The following is a 20575-nucleotide window of genomic DNA, read 5'->3' as shown; positions in this document are numbered from 1 at the left end:
AGCTGTTGGAGAGGTTGGATCAACTGGAAAATGGAAGAAGTAGATGCCCTGGGTGGCCTGTTCCACTTCATGCTCATGGGATCATAAGTCACCTTTCTCTGGTCCAATGTACGAAACCTATCAATGCGTAACAAACCACTGTAGGTACCTGGTGGTCTTATTCCCTGAACAATAATTCGTATATGCTCGCATGATTAATCCTGGTCGTGACGGCAATGCTCGAATCTCAATCCAATTCAACTGTATCTACCAGGGGTTCGCAAAGATTCGGTTCATATCATGAGCTACAGTGTGCCTTGGGTGGTGCAAGCACTGTTAGTCAAAGAAATATTTGCAACATACTAGTAGGAGTGTATACGTATAGCAGGTAGTAGAAAGTACCGAGCAGGAGCCCCATAGACAGACACGCCAAGCGTTCCGTACCTACTAAAATTTTGGAGCACCGCATATACCAAAGAGCCCATCTCAACGCCCGTGTGCAAGCCATGGCTTGGATGGTCAATGGATGGTGAGACCGTCTGGGCTACACGACTCGCAGTTTCTCATCTTCCTCCAACTGTTCGACCACAGCAGGAGGGAAAGGGCCCAGCTGGATGAAGTGATTGGGCGTTGTATAAGTGGGGCAACGCAGGGATACAGTGCTTATCCCCGATTCTGTCCCAATCAGTTGGTCGGCTTGTGCTGAAAGTGCGCTGCTGCACATGGTAAGTCATCCCCAAGTGGCCTGGGAAACCCGGAAAAGAAGACAAATCCGGCGGCACTGCAAAAATTAGAGGTTACTAAAGAAGCAATTCTATTTCTACTCCAAAATTGCTTGGCAGGCACTGGGCGTTACATTAGAACAGTAAGGAGATGAAGTCTCCAAGTCGATTATTTCTATGTATAAGAGAAAATCCCAGATCGTCCTGAAAGATGAACTTTTGTAGTCATAGTAATTGGGATGTAGTCATAGGAATTGAGGAAGTGGGTGGCCCCTACGGTGTGTGTCAGTATACCGTGATTAAGTACACGGCCCGCAAGTGGCCTCTTCCTACATCGTATACCACAGGAATTACGGAGTGGTAAGGTGCACCCATACTAGGCTGGTGACTCGCTTCTCCGACTAGGCTAGGCAATAGATTGCATGGTGCATAAATCTGCCGCCTAAACATCTTTGTGAAGTTGATCAATCGGAAATAGTCAGAAAGAAAGAATTAAAAGAAAAGAAAAAAAAAAAAAAAAAAAAAAAAAAAGGGACAGGGCAGAACAACCGGCACACGCGGCCTGCAACTTGCAAGAGGACTGCAACCGAAGGACTTTTGACCCAGGCGCTAAGTGGTGCATTGGGCAATTGGTGATCTCGCCCGTGGGCTGCTCTCTAGACCGAGGGAGGGCCCTAATAAAAACAGACGCTTCCTTTGCCCATCCTAAGCCAGAAGAGAGAGCCTTTGAACTAAAACTCGCATACCCCACGCTGAGGTGCAGGTGGTCGGACGATCAGTGGTAAGTTGGTAAGTTTGCCCGTTACAAGCGTATACGCTGTTGTAACCGGTATATGTATTTTTGGCCAGGTGGAATGGTGGGTAATTTACTGGCACGGAGCGGTACCACTCACCTCAGCAATAGAAGCATGGCTGAGTGCTGTTGTCCGCCCACCTTTTTTGATTTCCGTCAGCCCAACCTTTCCGACAACGGCCAAGCTAGGCACCTTTCCCTATCCGTCCCGGAATCCCTCCTCCCTTCCAGTCCCTCCCTCCCTCCCCAAACAATTAACCCAACCCCTCTCCGAGCCACGTTCCCTCTAGCACAGTCTTTTAGGCTGCCTTCTCTCCGTTACATTCACCCGTAGCTTACTGCCTAGTAGCTTTCCCGTACCCCTGCCCCGCCGATTTCGGGGCCCGCCCTGCCCCGAGACGCACCTTGCGTTTCCAAGAATGCCAGTGGGTTCGACCCGGTCGAATTTCTCAAGCTCATTTCTTGAGGTCATCCAAACCTCTTATCAGTCACCCTCTTCAAATAGCCACATTCTTACTCGACGCCCATCTGTCCATCTGGCATCTAGACGTCCCATCCGTAGATCTTTGAAACCTTCCATTGACCCAAACCTAGGTCAATTTTCTGGGGAAAACCCACCCTCCCCGTGAAATGAATCTCATGGGCTTGTCCGGGTCTCCGGGCAGGACTGAACGGACGGAGTAGGAGTAGGACCGTAGTGGCCATTGATTGGCCCCGACCAATGAGCATGCAGGAAGAACACACACCAACACCCCGGAAATACGAGCGGTACCAAGCTGGTATGGCTCTGATTACACTGGTCAAGTTCAGGTCGGGATCTGCCCATACTAACGTATCCTTTCACCAGCTATCGAACTAGTAACCTTTTCCTATCCCCCCCCTCCTTCTTCCCCTTCGGAATAATCACGGGGTGTTTTATGCTGGCTAACTCGGAACCCTGGCCCGATAAGAGCTTATTTATTCGAAAATTAATAGCATGAGTATGATTATGGTAATACATAAATCAATTGTTTTCCAATCTCCCACACTTACCCTCAACCCCCCCCCCCCCTCCCCCTCCCTCGTTCAAGTTGCCTGGACGGTGTTGTGTTCACCTTCTACTGGCTGACAGATCAATGGATCCCACCATGCAGACTGGCAGCCAATTTCATTTCCCCCCTTTCTAGATCCTTAATAATCATTGTTGCCGTGCTCCGGGAAACTTGGAGCTAAGAGGTGTCCGACAGTTCGCATGGGTACGAGAATGGCCCGATTGGAGGGCTGGCTTCACGGCTTCAGGCGTGAGCTCCCCGGGACGGATTGTCTTGAGACGAATGACTGAGACGGTTCCTTCCTTTTACCTCTGAACGACTAGAATTATCGGCCGATCTGCGAAGGCCGAAGAAATTCGCCCATCCTCTCTCTGGTTCACTTGTCCCTCCAACGGCCAAGCAATAGCACCTACTACTAGTGGGCGTGTCCTGACGCCTCGCTAATTACTGGTCCTCTTAGACTTAATTGCTCGGGAGGCACGAGAGGGATGGAATGACTCGGAGCTGTGGAATGATCACTAATTGCAAGACTGCGTCTGGTGCATTGCTGGGGATCGAACTATCGAGAGATGGAGTATTACGCAACAAAGCTGCCGTGTTACCTCTGTCCAGAGGTGCAACTGCTGTGCCGATTCTCCCCCTTCGCGTATCCATCGCATCTCAGACCTCGTTTCGGGCCAGCCTTTTGGCAATCCGCAGACTGAAAGGATCCGCTTTGGAGCGACGGGCATCACATGACCGAGCGGAGATGCCAATGTTTCCGGTGTCCGTTTTCTCCCGATCCTTCCTGTTCAGGCTTGTCCGCTTTGGGCTCACCGAATGTGACCTTGACAACGGAGCGGGAGCCTGCAACCTCTCGGGAGTTCTCGGGCCTGGCAAACGGAAGCGACCGAAAACCGGGCAGGAGGAGGGGGGTCAGCAGCAGGTCGGTTTTCGTGATTACAGGAACAAACAACACCAGTAGCATCCGGTTAGGTACCAAACGGTTTGGTTTGGTTTGGTAGGTCTTTATGCAGACCGAATTAATTTCAGCGAGACTCTGATTCATCTCTCCGCTGCAGAGGCGCCATAGACCCAGTAAAATGTCTCCATCTGACTGGATGGCATCTGGATCTACCATGTGTAATTTTCCAGGCTATCCTGGCTATTTCTGAGTTGCTACTGCCACAGCCTTCTTTTATTGAAGACAACGCTACCCTCCTGCAGAAGGACACTGACGAGGATGTCAGATCAACATCTACAGCTGTGCGAATTGGTGGAGCAGAGTGGTCCGTCCATGGCCTGATTTTCTCACGGCTCGCTGTTACTGCTTTGCACAGTTCGTACAGCTGGCTAGGCTCATGCTTCAGGTGATCTTTGTGCAGTTATACTCGGCAGCTATGCAGGACCACGGAGAACCCCGGATGCCTCACTGTGGGCTGATGCGGGCCTTGGTGCGGAGCGTGGGTGAGAGATACATACATACAACCGCTGCTGTGCATGCGTCCTTGTTTCTGGTCTGGCTGGTGCGACGCATTGAAGCAGACAGAGGCACTGCATGAGGGTTTCCCTTGCTTACGGCGTGTCCAGAGTCAAGCCTCTGTCTACGTCCTGCAATGCGGCCAGCCAGCAGCAATGTCAATATGCACGGTGCACCAATCATCGATGGAGAATATGGTCTTTACCTGCACATTTGGGGGACGGATATTTGTCCGTTGTAAGATAGTCAAGTAGACTTGAGACATGAGTCACTGGTTAGTCGATGAGCCAGTCTTCTAGTGTGAATAATACAATGTTACTACTTAGCCGGATGGTCTGTCTCACAACACGAGGCCGACGGTAGGATGGAAGTGCAGGAAAGTTTGTCTCTATGAGGGTAAGGTCAATAATAGTTCGCAAGAATCCTTCATCTAGTACTGTAGTAGACTGGAGTCCCCGCTTAACACACGATACTAATCCCAAAGTACCATGCAGCTCATTTCCTGTTGTCGAATCATGGGCGATTTAGATAATACTACTTCGTACCGTCCGAGGTATGAAGTGTGACACAATCGGGAATTGAGTCTCGGAATATATATTGAATTAGTACAGAGTACAAGATGGGATATGAAGCAACACAATGCAAGTCCCATCGACTCCAAAACAATCTCCAACAAACTATATACACTCTTCTTGTCAGGGTTACACAGATCTCAAATCTTGCTGCGTGACCAGTTCGCCAGTAAAAGAGTTATCGCAAAAGGAAGCGGCGAGACGCATCCTGCCAGATGCGGTAAGTCGGGAGATCCCCGCGCGGGAGCTTGTCTGCTTTTGTTTTGGTTTCCCCTCTCGACCTCTCCGATTTCTCCAATTCCGCTTCTTCCTCTCCAAAATTATTCAAGATACCCTCTTCAGCTATCTACCAGTGGTCTCTACTACTGATCTAGTGTCACAAATTCGATTATATTCCGATAAAGTAGCCTAGCTGGTCTTGCGCATGACGACGGAACAACTCTGGCTCAGAACCACACGATAAAAACTAACCGACCTATATAGAGTGCGAATCACTCGAACTTCTTTTCATCTATACATTGCAATTCAACTGAGTCTGAACGAGTACTTCCATATTCCTTGTGTTAGATCAGGCTAGCACTGCCAACAACAATGCTCTCCCTTCCACTCATTACACCTCGCGATGTACGTGCTATCAGCTTCTGCGAGCTCCTCACACAGACACCCTTGGCCTCCAATTGAAGTGCATCCTTGGCTGATTTATTTCCATGATAGTCTCACGAACTCTGGTTCGGCTCCTCACAACCCTACCGCACCTCCTCCCAGCACCAGCCGTCCGCCGGAGAAACACAACCACATGCCCGTCGCAATGGCTCTATTGCGCTAGGTGGACGTGCCTCAGCCTTTGCGTCAGGAAATATGCTTTCATCCCTTCTGTTGGAAGAGCGGGCTCTACGTGCGCGCAAGAACAATATTGCCTCGTTCGGATACTCGTGGATCAGGCCGGCCGGCTGTCCCAAGACGATGCTGGGTATGAAAGAGGAGGAGGCAGAACGAGAAGAGGTGCTGGCCGCCGCAGCGGCAGAGAGAGCAGCGGCGGCAGCGGCGGAGGTGGGCGTGGATGGGTTAGACGAGCTCGGGAACCAGACGCAGGGGACTTTTGATGGCGATGGCCAGGATGACACGGGCATGGAGAGAGATCTGGACGATGATATCCCCGACGCGGATGCAAATGGACTGGTTGAGGAAGGCGAGGAAGGGCTGGAAGAGGATGATGTCGTGGATGAGGGAGAGTACATGGAACGTGATCTAGACGATGATATTCCGGAAGCATTCCCAGACGATGATGACCTGGATGAGGAAGACTTGGAGGAAGAAAATGACGACTTTGACAATCAGCCGGACCTGGACAATGATATCCCCAGTGCAGCTGAAGAAGATTACGACGATGAGGGAATGAGCGAAGGCGAGGAAGACATGGGTCGGGACCTGGATGATGACATCCCCGAGGCAGTCGAGGACCGGTCAGAGCAGGAAGAGGAATGGCAACATACCGACACCGACGCCGAATTTGACGATGAGGAGGATGTCAGCTTCTCGCAAGACCCCTTTACGCAGAGCTTCCGTGCCAGTACAACTAGCAGTCGAGGCCTGCCACCGCCGATACGACGGGAGAGGGAAACCGAAGCCCAACGGCGGTTCCTACAGAGGTGGAGTGGTGGCGGAGATGCCTTTGACACTAGCAGCATGCTCGTCGACGATGAAGACCTCCGCGCTTCTTTGACGAGTCAGGGCAGCCGACGGAGTTTCTTTAGTCGATTCCCGAGACGGCGCACGGGAGGGCCGAGAGACAGCCTTGAATGACTGCAAGTTCAATTCTTAAATGCATGAGTGTACTATAGTTCCTCGGAACGGGGTTATGGAGTCCTGGGTATATCGCAAAAGGAGGGATGATTGTGCTTATATAATTGCATGAAACCGAAGACGGCGTCTTGGGCACATACAAAATTTAATAGACTCATTCTATATTTATAACTTTACGTATGGTACAATGTCGTTCAAGGTAGCGGTCAAGCATTTCTATCATATTGCAAGCGAAAAGATTCATATATCAAATGCATGTAGATAGGCAGGTAGATGACATGATGGGTATGAAATTAGTATACTATACATCTCACATTTCATTGTACAGCAGAAGAGCAGATGCCGTCCTATGTATGGCGAACAGACCGAGCAAGCAAGCATTCATAACGTAAATCGCAGAGGCCCAAACTCCCAGCATGCACTATCATCGGTAGAGCACAAGGATGCAACCTTTATGAATGCCCAGCCAGGTAGAACTGTCGGTTGCGGGAGAAACAAAGAAGAATGGGTATGCTCTTATAGGCCGCTTATGTGCAAAGATGCTAATTATGTCGATGTCGAAGAAACGTCCTTGGCCTCAAGCCATGGGTTCTCTGGGCAAGGAGCTGGGCGGATGAAGGTGAAGGGACTGACGCAATTGTGTCCCTGTATATGGATTAATAGCTCAGGGTCATGGCCCTCTGCTATACAGCCATACCAAGAGAAAAACCGTTGCACTGGGCCAATAGAGCTCCCGAGATATCATGCTTGGCTAGATTAACAGCAGCAGCAACATGTCCCGTCCCTCACGTCAGCCAGACGTAGAAAAAGAGCAAGAAGACGGCGAAGAAGAATGCGAGCCACACTTTCCAGCTAACGCCGGTGCGCTCTGCCATCCGCAGCATACGGTTCATGTTTCCGCGGAGACGAACACGAGTGTTCTCGAAGGTGTTATTGAGGTCCGATATAGTGGAGGTATCCCGGATCTCGTCGCCAATAGCAACCGTGAGCTAGCATTGGGGTATCAGCATGTGTACATACTCAATTTTGGTGAGCAGAAGAAGCAAACTCACATCTTTCAACATCTTGACCTTGGCGCTGATTCCCTCGACCTCTGCGTCATTCTGAGACTCTAGATGGGAGAGTACAGCATCGGAGTAATGACCCCTATAGACCGGAATTGTGAGCTTCTTGCACGGGAAGGTCTAAATCCAGCTTCTATCTCCATTGTTGTAAGAACGTACTTGGCGTTTGGGGTCGCAGAACGAAACCCTCCCCTGGAGTTACCATTCACGGAGCCATCCCCGGCCGGGGGCGTGTATCCTCCATACCCGTAACCACCTACGCTGCCCGGGGATTTACTGGCGGGTCGAGAACCGCCACCGTATGAATCGAAAAGGGACGAGGAGGCACGAGGATCGCGCTGGTGTAGGTTGGAGCGTGGGAATCTACATACAAACCAGGAATCAGTATCGACTGGGGTATCTGGCGAAGGACAGATGGATAACGTCAACATACCGTGAAGCCATAACAGATCGTCAGATAATTAATTGTAGGAGTTGTGGTGGATATGAAATGATATTTTTAAATAAGGCGATCACAGCCAGCGAGGGCACATGTCGCAAGATGGAGGCCCTAAACAGCAGGGGAACGATGGGTGAGCAAGCAGGCTCTCGAGGAGAGGAAGAAGTGAGGACAAATCGCGGCGGAGAGCTAATAGCTGGCCATCCCCGGAGACCACGAGGTAGCTCACGTGACTCACTAGAAAGTAACAATCTAGCAAGTGCTCTACATTATCAAGAAATTTGTTTGTACAATGTACATGGGTTCTTTTTTTAATATCGAGATATTTGCATATAGATCCCCTCTGCAGCCCATGAGGTGAGTTTAGCATGGAGGTGATAGCTCAGTTGAACCCCATTGCGAGGCGATAGTTGCAGCCGAACCTGGCCCAGGCGAAAAAAGGGTCCAGGGTGTGCCTATCGGGAAATAACATTGGAAGGTTAAAAAACGCATAGGCAATCATAATGATCCGTATCCATCCCAAAACCTGGAAAAGAAAAACATCATAATATGATTAAGAGATGAAAGTGTAACCGGCATAAAGGAACCGAAGAAACCCTCAAAACAGACCCTGCGCCTATCCAGCCCAATTCCCATGTGCGCTCGCCGCCCCTAAACGTGTGTTGGTATCGTCGTAGCTTGATCCAAAAATCTAATCCTGCATCTTGTTGTCCTCGTCGTCATCACCACCGCCAACGTAGTCGTCGTCCTCATCGTCATCCTCGTCCATGCCCTCATCCTTCAGACTCTCAGCGGCGGCTTGGAAGTCAATGTTCTTGCCGCGTGTACGGCGGCCACCGGAGATGATGTTCTCCGAGGAGATGGGCTCCAAGTTGTCGTTGTCTTCATCGTCATCTGGCAGTGAAGATGCGCAGTTAGTATGGGGTTCGAGCTAGGGAGGACGAGATCCGTGTCCAATGAATGGAGAGTAGAGTAGAGTTAGGGCATCATACCATCATCAACCTAAGCGGAACAGAAAAGGAATCAGTCAGCTGGACATGTCCTATTGTTTGGAGATCTAGTCAGTGGATAATAGGAAACTCACCATTTCTTCGGCCTCGCTCTCGTCACTCTCATCATCGTCCATGCGCATGTCTTGAGTGGGGTCTGTGGCCTTGCCCTTGCCCTTGTCCCAGGCAGCAGCATCGGGAGCATTGGCGGCAGGGTCGAAGCCGGTGGTAGCTTGGTTGTTGTCACCCATGATGAATGAAGAAGAGGAGTAGTGGTAGTACACGGGAGGGTGGTTCTGAAAGATGGATTGGTAGGAGTGTTGGAAGTAAAGGCGAAGCCAATCGAGTAGGAAAGAAACACTCCGGAGGAAGAGAAAATTCGTAAGGAACAGGAAATTCGAAAACAGGGGATAGCAGGAAGCGTGGAGTTTAAGTAGGTAGCGGTGTCAAGGGCAGCGAGGATAACACACTCTCTCTGTCAGTCTGTCTCTCTCACTCTTCAAGGCAAGATCAGTTCCTGTCGCAAGGGGAGATTCACCTCGGCGGGCATTGGGGCGATGATTGGTTGCCAGGGGTGGCGATCAGCTGCAGCTCCCGTGATGGGGCTTTGCCCTGTTGGGAGGGCTCATAACAAACAATGCAGACGTTCTGGCCCTGGAAATGAAGGGAGTTGCCATTACTGCGTTTAATGATCAGGCACAGTCACTACGAATGGATATGAGCTTGATCTACTAGTACTGCTGCAAATTGGCAGAGTGACAAACAACAGAAGCTTTGTTTGAGTACAGTGCAGCGGCGGTTTCTCAGACAACGGATTGGGATCGCGGGGAAGATTTAGCAGCAGGGGTAGCTGGAGTGGAAGTTTCTCAAAAAGAAGATGGATACAGCTACAAAAACGAGGAGTAATATTACCCGGAATGTAATGGATTCTTTGGGAGTATTCTTGAGGAATATTGCTGGAGCGATTGATGGCTCTGCTAGAAGGGGGCTAGACTCGTTAGTTATATAACTAACTAATGTTGTGCCAGGTACTCTGTCAAGAGTGACTTGAATCATGTGACAGTTCTGGACTGGCCAAGAATGCGCAGGAAAGAAAAGAACAAGAATGGAAGTATGGAAAATCCATCGAAATTCTCCGAAGGAGAAGAAAGAAGAAAGAAGAAAGAGAGGAGAGAATGATATGAACCAGCGTCATTATGACGGCCTCTATTCTGCCCAATTCCATGGATGTCCAAAATCTTCCCCAAACAGGGTGAGAATTGAGTACAGAGTAAGCTATGTTGTACATTCAGCACTTCTATTCTACTTCTATCTGCACAATTTCTCAGGCTAGGAATTGAAGAGGGGGGATTGGGCGGCAATTCATTTTGGGATTCATTCTTTGGGAAACAGTAGTATCATGAGATAATAATAAAAAACACACTAACATGGTAAACCAAGAAGAATAACTCAAAATAGTGAATTACACGCGAGTGAGTCATGGCTGTGAACCAAAGATCGAGTTGAACTACTAAAATTAAAATCAATCAAAAATAACTAAAATGTCAAAGAAAAAATTCGGATTCTGCCCATTACGTCATCCGGATTACCCCGCCAACCGCCCACCAAAAAAACCCCTCAAAGAGTCATTCTAGATCTATCTATCTTCAATGCTGCAGGGAAGTAGATCGTAGCATCACAGAGAGAGAGAGAGGGAGGGAGATAGTAACTAGTGTTAGATGGTAGCCTCACTCCCCAGATCATGCCAGTGCCCCCTTCTCCCCTAACCCTGACGAGTGAATTCTCGAAGGGTCGAGTGAATGCTGGGCAGGACTGGGGCGCGGATGGAAGCCAGTCGAACCCGATGGATGCCCATCGAAACGGGCAATTGCTAGAAGCTTCGCTGGAGCAGCAGCTCACCGCCCGCCACTATATCAGCTTTCGCTCTCGCACAAATTCTCGCCCTCTCGATTTCTTTTTCTCTCCATCAATCTCTTCCTCTTTATACCCCAATCTTCCCATTCTTCTGTTGTGTTTTGTACACTACTCTCTCCTAACGAATTCCCTTCTCCCTCTTCTCTCTCCCTTAACGAACCTCCTCTTACACACATAACACACATACACACACATTCATCATGGCCCCCGCTGTCGGTATCGATTTGGGAACCACCTACTCCTGTGTGGGTGTCTTCCGTGATGACCGCATTGAAATCATCGCCAACGACCAGGGTAACCGCACTACCCCCTCTTTCGTGGCTTTCACCGACACCGAGCGTCTCATCGGTGATGCCGCCAAGAACCAGGTCGCCATGAACCCCCACAACACCGTCTTCGATGCTAAGCGTCTGATCGGTCGTCGTTTTGGCGACGCTGAGGTCCAGTCCGACATGAAGCACTGGCCCTTCAAGGTTGTCGAGAAGGGTGGCAAGCCCATCGTCGAGGTTGAGTTCAAGGGCGAGGCCAAGCAGTTCACCCCCGAGGAGGTCTCCTCCATGATCCTCACCAAGATGCGTGAGACCGCTGAGGCTTACCTCGGTGGCACCGTCAACAACGCTGTCATCACTGTCCCCGCCTACTTCAACGACTCTCAGCGTCAGGCCACCAAGGATGCTGGTCTCATTGCCGGCCTGAACGTTCTCCGTATTATCAACGAGCCCACCGCTGCTGCCATTGCCTACGGTCTGGACAAGAAGGCCGAGGGTGAGCGCAACGTCCTCATCTTCGATCTTGGTGGTGGTACCTTCGATGTCTCCCTCCTGACCATTGAGGAGGGTATCTTCGAGGTCAAGGCCACCGCTGGTGACACTCACTTGGGTGGTGAGGACTTTGACAACCGCCTCGTCAACCACTTCGTCAACGAGTTCAAGCGCAAGCACAAGAAGGACCTCACCTCCAACGCTCGTGCTCTCCGTCGTCTCCGCACCGCTTGCGAGCGTGCCAAGCGTACCCTCTCTTCCGCTGCCCAGACCTCCATCGAGATCGACTCCCTCTTCGAGGGTATCGACTTCTACACCTCCATCACCCGTGCTCGTTTCGAGGAGCTCTGCCAGGACCTCTTCCGTTCCACCATGGAGCCCGTTGAGCGTGTCCTCCGTGACGCCAAGATCGACAAGTCCTCCGTCCACGAGATCGTCCTGGTCGGTGGTTCCACCCGTATCCCCAAGATCCAGCGTCTCGTCAGCGACTTCTTCAACAAGGACGCCAACAAGTCCATCAACCCCGATGAGGCCGTTGCCTACGGTGCTGCCGTCCAGGCTGCTATCCTGTCCGGTGACACTTCCTCCAAGTCCACCAACGAGATCCTCCTGCTCGACGTTGCCCCTCTCTCCCTGGGTATCGAGACCGCTGGTGGTGTCATGACTGCTCTCATCAAGCGTAACACCACCATCCCCACCAAGAAGTCCGAGACCTTCTCCACCTACTCCGACAACCAGCCCGGTGTCCTGATCCAGGTCTACGAGGGTGAGCGTGCCCGTACCAAGGACAACAACCTGCTCGGAAAGTTCGAGCTCACTGGCATTCCCCCCGCCCCCCGTGGTGTTCCCCAGATTGAGGTCACCTTCGATCTTGATGCCAACGGTATCATGAACGTCTCTGCCATCGAGAAGGGCACTGGAAAGACCAACAAGATCACCATTACCAACGACAAGGGCCGTCTCTCCAAGGAGGAGATCGAGCGCATGCTTGCTGAGGCCGAGAAGTTCAAGGCTGAGGACGAGGCTGAGGCTTCCCGTATCCAGGCCAAGAACGGTCTCGAGTCCTACGCTTACTCCCTCAAGAACACCATCAACGAGGGCAAGCTCACCATCAGCGATGAGGACAAGCAGAAGGTCACCGCCAAGGTTGACGAGGTCATCAGCTGGCTCGACAGCAACCAGACCGCCGAGAAGGACGAGTACGAGGCTCAGCAGAAGGAGCTTGAGGGGTATGTTCATCCTTTCCTTTCATCTTAAACAAAAAACTATTTGAATCATGACGCTAACTTTTTGTGCTAACAGTGTTGCCAACCCCATCATCTCCGCTGCCTACGGTGGTGCCGCTGGTGCCGCCCCCGGCGGTGCTGCCCCCGGTGCTACCCGCACTGCTGACGAGGTCGAGGAGCGCCCTGAGGAGCTCGACTAAATGCTTTAACCAGCTGCGGTCTCGATTCTTTTCTTGTTCTTTCTTCATTATACCTCCAGCCGTTTGCAGATAGGCGAGCGGTTTTAATGGATCTGCTTGTTTCTTTTTCCTAGTATCATGTTAACGAATTTATGGGAATCACTTTTTCTTTGTCTATGCATAGATTCGAGTTGCTAGTTGTTACTGCATGATGACTTGCTCTGCAGACTCTGGGAGGGAAAAAGTTTCCTTTCGACGAATACATTACTTTAATTCAAATTCGTGCAATTGTAGATACAATCAATCAACTGTTCAATACTAAAACCTGCCCACTTATTGTTCACTTGAATTTGAACTTTTCTTGTATCGCGTCAGAACTACCTTGTCTAGACCCTCCGCCTAGTCTGAATTCTAACCAAGATATCAGTTAGTACTTTATAATTGATCTGGGAATACCTCAATCAATCATCGCCTCATATGTATTCAGTAAAGATCGCTCAATCACACAAAGTGACTTATAACAATAGAACCCTCAACGCCCTACCCAACCCACCCATAATATACAGTTTCCATATACACACATCCTCACCCAACCAACCCATAAATAAACATAATCCTTGCACCTTCCCCGCCAACAACACATCCACATCCTCAATTTATCTAAACCTCCCCAATTCTTCCCCAACGCACACCACCACCACCCATCATAGTATCATAACCTAGCATCACCCCCAACAGTGATAGAAAAGGACAAAGCAATGTCCACAGTGATCGAGCGACAGGGTATATAGGTAGTAGGTATAAGAGAGAGACAAAGGAAAATCACAACCCCTCAAAATCCCCCGCCCACCACCTCCTCACTCTCCCCGCGCCCACCGAAACCACATGTCCAATTCCAATGTCCTTAGCCTGATCGGGGAACTTTTCGCGCTGGTCGCGCTGAATGCGCAATAATGCCGCCGAGGTGCCGATGGTGAGGGCGAAGATGGGGTCTGCGATTCTAATTTTTTCCAAAATTCGCATTATTCGTTAGTATTCTTGAATGATATGTGTATATGTGTACTGATTGTATGATGTGCGCTGGGTGTATGTATGTATGCGATGTGTCAATTAGATTCAAGGAACAGGTAGAGAGGGATTATTGCCATGCGATGTCGGCTTCATATTAGGTAGGTAGGTAGGTGGATGGGTAGAGGTGCATGCATGCGGCAATGAGGGAATTTAGGATATATGTGCGCTCGGTAGAACGACGTACTTGGAGATTAGGTAGACTGGCATTTTGGGCGGCTTGGCTGTGCAGGTTTTGGCTGGTGGAGAATGTGCGCTGGATCAAGATGAGTTGTAGACTTGATTGAGATGGGTACTAGTTGGAAGCTGTAGCTGGTGCAACTCCGCGCCGGATGTCATGGGTCACGTGATATATAGGCTGGTTGAGGTGTATCTCGATTCGGATTGATGATAATGTCTGTTAAGTTGTAGATGGCAGTGTGCTGGTGCTGCTAATGTAACTGCAAAGTTGGTGACTGGTCGATATGTAGCTACTCTAAAAGTTTAGTCCCTACAATGGCATTTTCTTCAATACCGGCTGCAGCCAGAAGGATGCATACCGGTTGAAAATGCGCTACAATGCTTGAACAAATCCAGTAGACTGACATCTACTACTGACAGAATTCATGATTAAGAGGAGTTGTATTTCGTATCCAAGAGCATACCATCTTGCACCCATCATCCGGAACAGTGCCGAAGGGAAAAAGAGTCTATCATAAATACACAAAGGCTTAACAGAATGAATGCTCTATAACAGCACCAAAACAAAGCCCCGAATCGAACATAAAAAAGTAATAATGTCAAAAATAACCCCGGATATGGGTAGAAAATGAGAAAGACACTCGCTTTTCGGATCAGCTAATCATCAACATCTTAAACAACCTGGCCGAAGGCGGGGATCAACGTCTGAGCCAGCCAGAAGCTGAAAACGAGCTTGGGTCCGGTCATCAGGAGCTTGGGCGTCAGACCCTTGAAGAAACTGGTGACACCCTCGTTCTTGACCATGTTGGACAGGATGCGGAAGCCAGACTCGGGGTTCTCGAAGTTGCGGTTCTGGATACGGGTCTTGATCACATCCAGAGGAGCCGACACGACCAGGGAGGCACTGGCACCGCAGATGGAGGCAACGAAGTTCTGGCTCCAGGAAGCAGCGTTGTAGTCCTTCAGGGAGTAGATGTACTCCTTGGCGAAAGCGGAACCACCGAAGAGCTATTTCCAGGCATTAGTATCAAACACTCATACATGAAAAAGGCAACAATCGGGACCATGGGAACATACAGCGAAAGATCCGGGAGCGTTACGGGCGGCAGTCCAGCCAGCACCACGGTAGAGACCCATACCCTCATCGGAGATGATCTTGAACAGACCACGGCCACGGAAAGCCTCGGGGTTAGTCTGACGCTTGATCTTGAGGACATCCAGGGGCAGGAGGACAATCTCTCCGATACCGATCAAACTATTTCCATATGATTAGCCAGAGTGTTACTCTCAATGGCGGGAACACAAAACGAACCTTCCAGCAGTGGCGTGCATGATGGCCTTGCCGGTACCCTTGCCGAAAGCATTGCCGAAGTCGGAACCCCAGTGCTGAGCGAGGTAGTCGCGAGCGAAAGGCTGACCACCGTACTTGTAGATACGCTGGAGAACCTTGTAACCGGCGGCGTAACCCAGACCGGGGAAGAGGGAGGTGAACTTTCCGCCGAAAGAGGCGTTGGCGTATTCCTTGAAGACAACTTGGTTCAGACCGGCGGTGGAGGTAATCTAAGCAAGCACACAGTTAGTACAATTCATTTCTATATGATTGTATGGATAAGGGATAGTAAGTGTCGTACCCGAGTCTGGTTGCTCATCAATCGCTTGGAGATAGTATCAACCTGGTCGATGAGTCAGTTTTTGATTTCTCAAGCGAGAAGAGCGCAATCGATGCGCAAATATTCGAGAGGGTAGTGTATAATCGTACAGGGTGGAAGACCATCAACTCCGCAATTCCGGCAGTTCCTGAGACGGAGAGTTAGTCCTTGAGCGCAACCCCCACGCCCTGGGCACAATATGGGTGTGACACATACCGGAACCCAGAAGACGAGCAGTCGCGGATTCTCTCTTAACATCCTTAGCGGCAGAGCCAGCACCGGCTTGGGCCATAGCGGGAGACATCTTGATTATGGAAATTGGGCTGAGTTGGGCGTAGTCGGGGTAGAAATTGGAGAGTATAGAATTTTCCGGGCCTGAGGCTTCTTTTCCGTCGGGGAGATGAAAAGGCGATTCAGAAGGAAAGAGGAAGGACGGAAAGATTTATATATAGGACAGAAATGCCAACAAAGACAGGACAAGAGACCACAGCCGGGGCTAGGCAATGCAGCAAACAAAAGGATGATGGGTAAGGCGGATGCACGAGAGAGGGAGGGGAGGAAAAAGAGCAAGAGGAAGAGGAAGAGACCGAGAAAGATGGACTGACTGACTGTTTCTGCGCCGACTCGGAACCGCTCCAAGCGTCGCGGCCGGTGCTTCAACGCCACTAGCCCCCTTTGGGCCTGGCACTACCGGCCCTGGATCGGAGCGGCCCTGATTATCTCAGCAGCCGGTGATAAACTAACTAACTGGTTTTAGATCATCTAGTTAGTTATCTGAACTACTAATCCATACATTAGCTAATTCTACCTACTTATTTCATGTCCAGGAGAGTATGTAATAGTAGCTTGTTCAATCATGGCGCATTTTTGTCAAACCTGTATTTACGGTCACACAAGACAAACTTCCATCAATAGCAACGATTGTTTCTCATTTAAACTACCATCTGAAGAAGAATACTCATTTCGCCAAGAGAGTTCACGAAGATTATTGAAGAGCCCCCAAGATAACGCCCGCGTACAGCACAGCATAGAAACATCACAGCGTGGTCGAGCTCGCCATCCACCCCTGTCCTACAGCAACCAACCCCTACATCCAGGAAGTCAATCTGCAACTTCCCCAAAAGAAGGAAATGGCAACTGAAGGAAGTGACTTGAACGATGACGGCAGCGAATTCACTTCAAGAGACAGGGAAATCAGACCAAAAGGGAAAAGATGAGATCGACCAGCGCCTAGCAGTCACCGAACGTATTCTCGCCGGAGTACCTAATAAAGAAAGATCCGGATTAGCACTATGCACGCAGAACAGAGATACTAGGGTATCGGAGGGGTCGGCATACGTGATATACAAGAAGCCATCTTCATCCTTGTGCTCTTCATAGATGCTGCTCATCAGAGCAGCCGTAGGTGGTAAAACCTCATCGACAAAGATAAAGATCGCTTTCTCAGGAGACAGCTTGATCCGCTTACGGATCACGTAGACGAACTGCCCAACTGTAAGGTCGGCAGGGACAAGGTACTTCTTCTTGTCGATGGTAGCGATGTCCGATTTTTCGACCTTTTCGCAGATTACCTGTAGGATAGAAGCTAGGTTAGCGACTTGAACAAGCGGTGAGCTAGGAACCCGGTTTCTTCCCCCCCAAAAGACCATGAAACCAAAATCGCAGTAGAAAGTAAAATAGAAAATAGACGTACTGGAATGCGATCGGCATATTTCTGGCGGATACGCTCGGCCTCTGCCTTGCGCTTCTCGAAGGGGTGCTCGTCCTTAAACTTGGAACGCATATTGATAAGTTGATGAGGGCGGCTAATAGGTCTGGTCCGACGGGTCCCTTAAGGGGGAGATAGTGACGAAGTAGACGAAGAGGAGCGAAAGGGTGACAGAAACTGGATGAAAGCTAAGAGATAAAAGAGCAAGGGTGAGATGGTCGATGGATAGATGGATGGGATGGGATGGAGAGATAGATGGATGATGACAAAAGGTGAGCAGGCTGGCAGTTGTAGAGAGTTGAAGGCGACAGCCCCGCGTCATTTGGTGAGGGAACGGCTTCCACGGCTGATAAGGCCGCCAGGCAAGCGTGGATCACGGGGTGGAGGCGGTGAGCGGCCCCACACGTGAGTCAGGTTGGGTCATGTGCTGGCTCGATTCATAGCACATTCGATCATTTTTCGGATATCTAAGCCAGTCCGTCAGGGCAGTTCCTGTCGTCATCCTGGCACGTGGATGTCGTGCACTCATCCAAATGACCAATGCGGATGATACCGTCTGGTTGTCATCGAGCTGGGCCGCCTTTGCGTTACTGCATCGGTAGTGAAGTGGTAGCTCGGCGGGCGATGCCTCCAGCCTCCACTTAGGATCAGCGCCTAGATTATGGGGTTTCCCATGCTAGAATGGTTACTGTCTACCGCTCGGTGCAGCACCCACATCTCCTGCACTCTATTAGTTACTGCTGTTGAGTGACTCAAGATCGCTCATTATTTGCCTAGTGGTTAAAACTACTCCGCTAGTGACTGACACATTCTTCACTCATGGAGCAACCCCGCTTGATGTTGTGCTGCTGCCTTGGGGGGTGTTCGGACCCAGGGGTTGGCTTCGGCATTGGCATTAGCAGCCCTGCAAACCATGCAAAAGTGCTTATCTCAGCCGGGCCGGGTCCCATGTTCAGACAAACCCAACAATCATTGCAAACTGGACAAACAGAATTCATATCCTCACGACATTCGGGAATATCGAGGCCGCAGGTGGTCCCATACTGTGCCTCGGAGCCGATAATCTGAACAAATCCTCCATTACCAAATCCCTTCCCACTACTGGCTCTAGACCATAGGTGGAGCTCGGAGGGAACAACAACCGGTTGATTCTCGACAGGCACTATACCTGGCACCACCTGATCTTTGGCAGATCAGCCAATTCCATCTACTCTGCAACAATGGCTGTTCCCCGGCCATATATGCCTCTTCGGAGGTCGCTCTGCCAATTGTCATCTCGATCCTGTCGCACACCTCGCAACCTCTCAGCACCCTTTCGCAGATACTCCTCGGAACAGAAACCCCCTTCCGAACCCAAGCCATTCACTGTCTGGAGACCATACCTACGGCTGGCCATTGGTGTGCCCTTCATCGGTGCTTTGGTATATTCCATGGTAGACTTTACCCACCATGCACTTTGCGCGAGCGTCTTAAACTGACTAGATTCAATGCAGATGACAGAAGAAGTAACCGAACTCGACTCGCCTTCCCTCGTGGAACTCGATGAAACGCTCAAGAAGCAAGCCACGATCAGCGAACAATCTCCCATGCGCCTGCGCATGGAGAAGCTGATCAAGGATCACCAACAGAAAATCATTGAAGAGCTGAGCCGGATAGATGGAAAGCAATTCAAGACTGATACCTGGACGCGCCCCAACGGCGGAGGTGGAATATCCTGTGTCCTTCAAGACGGAAATGTCTTTGAGAAAGCCGGAGTCAACGTATCCATCGTCTACGGCGAACTTCCCCGGCCAGCCATTGAGAAGATGCGGGCAGACCACAAGTCCTTTGTTGGCGCCGACGTGGACTCCTTGAGCTTCTTCGCTGCCGGTCTGTCCCTCGTTCTCCACCCCCACAACCCCATGGCCCCAACCGTCCACCTGAACTACCGGTACTTCGAGACATCCGATCCCAAGGACCCCCTCAATGGCGACAAGAACTGGTGGTTCGGCGGTGGCACAGATCTGACCCCCACCTATCTTTTCCCCGAAGACGCCAAACACTTCCACCAGACCATCAAAGACGCCTGTGATCGCCACGACGCCACATACTACCCGAAGTTCAAAGCCTGGTGCGACAAGTACTTCTATATCCCCCACCGCCGCGAATGCCGCGGTGTAGGAGGTATCTTCTTCGATGACCTGGACGCCAGCTTCCTCCAGTCCTCGTCAACCTCCTCACAGAATCCCCAGGAGACCCTTTTCTCTTTCGTCTCGGACGGTCTCGCTTCTTTCCTCCCCTCTTACGTCCCCATTATCGAACGCCGGAAGGACATGCCTTTTACACCCGAGCAAAAGGAGTGGCAACAGCTTCGACGCGGTCGCTACGTCGAGTTCAATCTCGTCTATGATCGCGGTACTAGCTTCGGTCTCCGCACCCCTAATGCCCGCATTGAGAGTATTCTGATGAGTTTGCCCCGTACCGCAAGCTGGGCTTACATGGACCCCGTGTCGGGAACCCGGACGGAGGATTCTGTAGATGGTGATGAGGCACTTCTGGGCGAGGGCAAGGAGCGCGAGAAGGAGATCATGGATGTTCTGAAACATCCTAGACAGTGGGTGTAATGCTGCTGAATTAGATGAATCATGGATCATCGGCAAGGATATGGTTTCTTTTCCTGAAAAATTATGTATTATCTGCATGTATATTATTTTATGAGCTGCATCTATGGGCTACGTCACGTCAAAAGCAGCACTGTCTTTAGAAATCAGAAAAAAGAAAGACTTTCAAAATATACACTTGTCTAACACATGCAACAATGCCACAAAGGTGCGTATGATATGTTTATAATGCCGATCAAGCTCCAACGCAAAACCCAGGGGTAGTAGTAGTAGTCGTAGTAGTTGAGCCGCAACGAGCTGGTATAGCGCGGCGAGCAACAAAAACATATGTATGTAGAAAGGAAAAGGTATAGCAACAACAATAAACACAGTCTTGGTAACGATGGAAAATGCGCAGGGGAGAAAAAAGGGGAAAGGGTAGAATTAGAAAGACATGTAC

The 20575-nt window shown here is 50.4% G+C and overlaps 10 protein-coding genes across 10 annotated transcripts; 4 read left to right on the top strand and 6 right to left on the bottom strand.

The window, feature by feature from the left end:
* Positions 1-922: 922 nt before the first annotated feature.
* On the bottom strand, positions 923-1210 carry BO83DRAFT_375738 (uncharacterized protein). The gene has a single exon (XM_025530536.1). The coding sequence runs from the start codon at positions 1149-1151 to the stop codon at positions 987-989; it is 165 nt and encodes a 54-aa protein (XP_025390941.1). The 5' UTR covers positions 1152-1210; the 3' UTR covers positions 923-986.
* Positions 1211-2862: 1652 nt separating this feature from the next.
* Positions 2863-3777, top strand: BO83DRAFT_195683 (uncharacterized protein). The gene is made up of 2 exons (XM_025526595.1): positions 2863-3525; positions 3587-3777. The coding sequence occupies exon 1, from the start codon at positions 3019-3021 to the stop codon at positions 3487-3489; it is 471 nt and encodes a 156-aa protein (XP_025390940.1). The 5' UTR covers positions 2863-3018; the 3' UTR covers positions 3490-3525; positions 3587-3777.
* Positions 3778-4892: 1115 nt separating this feature from the next.
* On the top strand, positions 4893-6359 carry BO83DRAFT_434863 (uncharacterized protein; the record flags this gene model as incomplete). The annotated part of the gene is made up of 2 exons (XM_025535844.1): positions 4893-5180; positions 5271-6359. Exons 1-2 carry the CDS (start codon positions 5148-5150, stop codon positions 6357-6359), a joined length of 1122 nt encoding a protein of 373 aa, XP_025390939.1. The 5' UTR covers positions 4893-5147.
* A 772-nt stretch (positions 6360-7131) lies between these two features.
* BO83DRAFT_195650 (SNARE domain- containing protein) lies at positions 7132-7991 on the bottom strand. The gene is made up of 4 exons (XM_025526594.1): positions 7857-7991; positions 7583-7786; positions 7412-7505; positions 7132-7348 (listed from the first exon to the last, which is right to left on the bottom strand). Exons 1-4 carry the CDS (start codon positions 7865-7867, stop codon positions 7145-7147), a joined length of 513 nt encoding a protein of 170 aa, XP_025390938.1. The 5' UTR covers positions 7868-7991; the 3' UTR covers positions 7132-7144.
* A 562-nt stretch (positions 7992-8553) lies between these two features.
* Positions 8554-9102, bottom strand: BO83DRAFT_385906 (histone H2A.Z-specific chaperone CHZ1; the record flags this gene model as incomplete). The annotated part of the gene is made up of 3 exons (XM_025532645.1): positions 8554-8756; positions 8855-8864; positions 8947-9102. 3 exons carry the CDS (start codon positions 9100-9102, stop codon positions 8554-8556), a joined length of 369 nt encoding a protein of 122 aa, XP_025390937.1.
* A 1736-nt stretch (positions 9103-10838) lies between these two features.
* hsp70 (molecular chaperone Hsp70) lies at positions 10839-13302 on the top strand. Its single transcript, XM_025535843.1, has 2 exons — positions 10839-12755; positions 12829-13302. Exons 1-2 carry the CDS (start codon positions 10966-10968, stop codon positions 12950-12952), a joined length of 1914 nt encoding a protein of 637 aa, XP_025390936.1. The 5' UTR covers positions 10839-10965; the 3' UTR covers positions 12953-13302.
* A 183-nt stretch (positions 13303-13485) lies between these two features.
* BO83DRAFT_375733 (uncharacterized protein) lies at positions 13486-14270 on the bottom strand. The gene has a single exon (XM_025530535.1). The coding sequence runs from the start codon at positions 13952-13954 to the stop codon at positions 13754-13756; it is 201 nt and encodes a 66-aa protein (XP_025390935.1). The 5' UTR covers positions 13955-14270; the 3' UTR covers positions 13486-13753.
* Positions 14271-14617: 347 nt separating this feature from the next.
* On the bottom strand, positions 14618-16411 carry BO83DRAFT_375730 (putative mitochondrial GTP/GDP transporter Ggc1). The gene is made up of 6 exons (XM_025530534.1): positions 16045-16411; positions 15939-15976; positions 15811-15852; positions 15492-15739; positions 15257-15434; positions 14618-15187 (listed from the first exon to the last, which is right to left on the bottom strand). Exons 1-6 carry the CDS (start codon positions 16130-16132, stop codon positions 14852-14854), a joined length of 930 nt encoding a protein of 309 aa, XP_025390934.1. The 5' UTR covers positions 16133-16411; the 3' UTR covers positions 14618-14851.
* A 383-nt stretch (positions 16412-16794) lies between these two features.
* Positions 16795-17840, bottom strand: BO83DRAFT_375729 (autophagy-related protein 8). Its single transcript, XM_025530533.1, has 3 exons — positions 17522-17840; positions 17167-17399; positions 16795-17092 (listed from the first exon to the last, which is right to left on the bottom strand). Exons 1-3 carry the CDS (start codon positions 17609-17611, stop codon positions 17059-17061), a joined length of 357 nt encoding a protein of 118 aa, XP_025390933.1. The 5' UTR covers positions 17612-17840; the 3' UTR covers positions 16795-17058.
* An 805-nt stretch (positions 17841-18645) lies between these two features.
* hem13 (coproporphyrinogen oxidase) lies at positions 18646-20255 on the top strand. Its single transcript, XM_025526593.1, has 2 exons — positions 18646-18969; positions 19030-20255. The coding sequence occupies exons 1-2, from the start codon at positions 18757-18759 to the stop codon at positions 20137-20139; spliced, it is 1323 nt and encodes a 440-aa protein (XP_025390932.1). The 5' UTR covers positions 18646-18756; the 3' UTR covers positions 20140-20255.
* The last annotated feature ends 320 nt before the right edge of the window (positions 20256-20575 follow it).

This window comes from Aspergillus eucalypticola (assembly GCF_003184535.1).
Source record: "Aspergillus eucalypticola CBS 122712 chromosome Unknown BO83scaffold_5, whole genome shotgun sequence".
Taxonomy (NCBI): domain Eukaryota; kingdom Fungi; phylum Ascomycota; class Eurotiomycetes; order Eurotiales; family Aspergillaceae; genus Aspergillus; species Aspergillus eucalypticola.
This window is presented reverse-complemented; position numbering and strand designations above follow the sequence as displayed.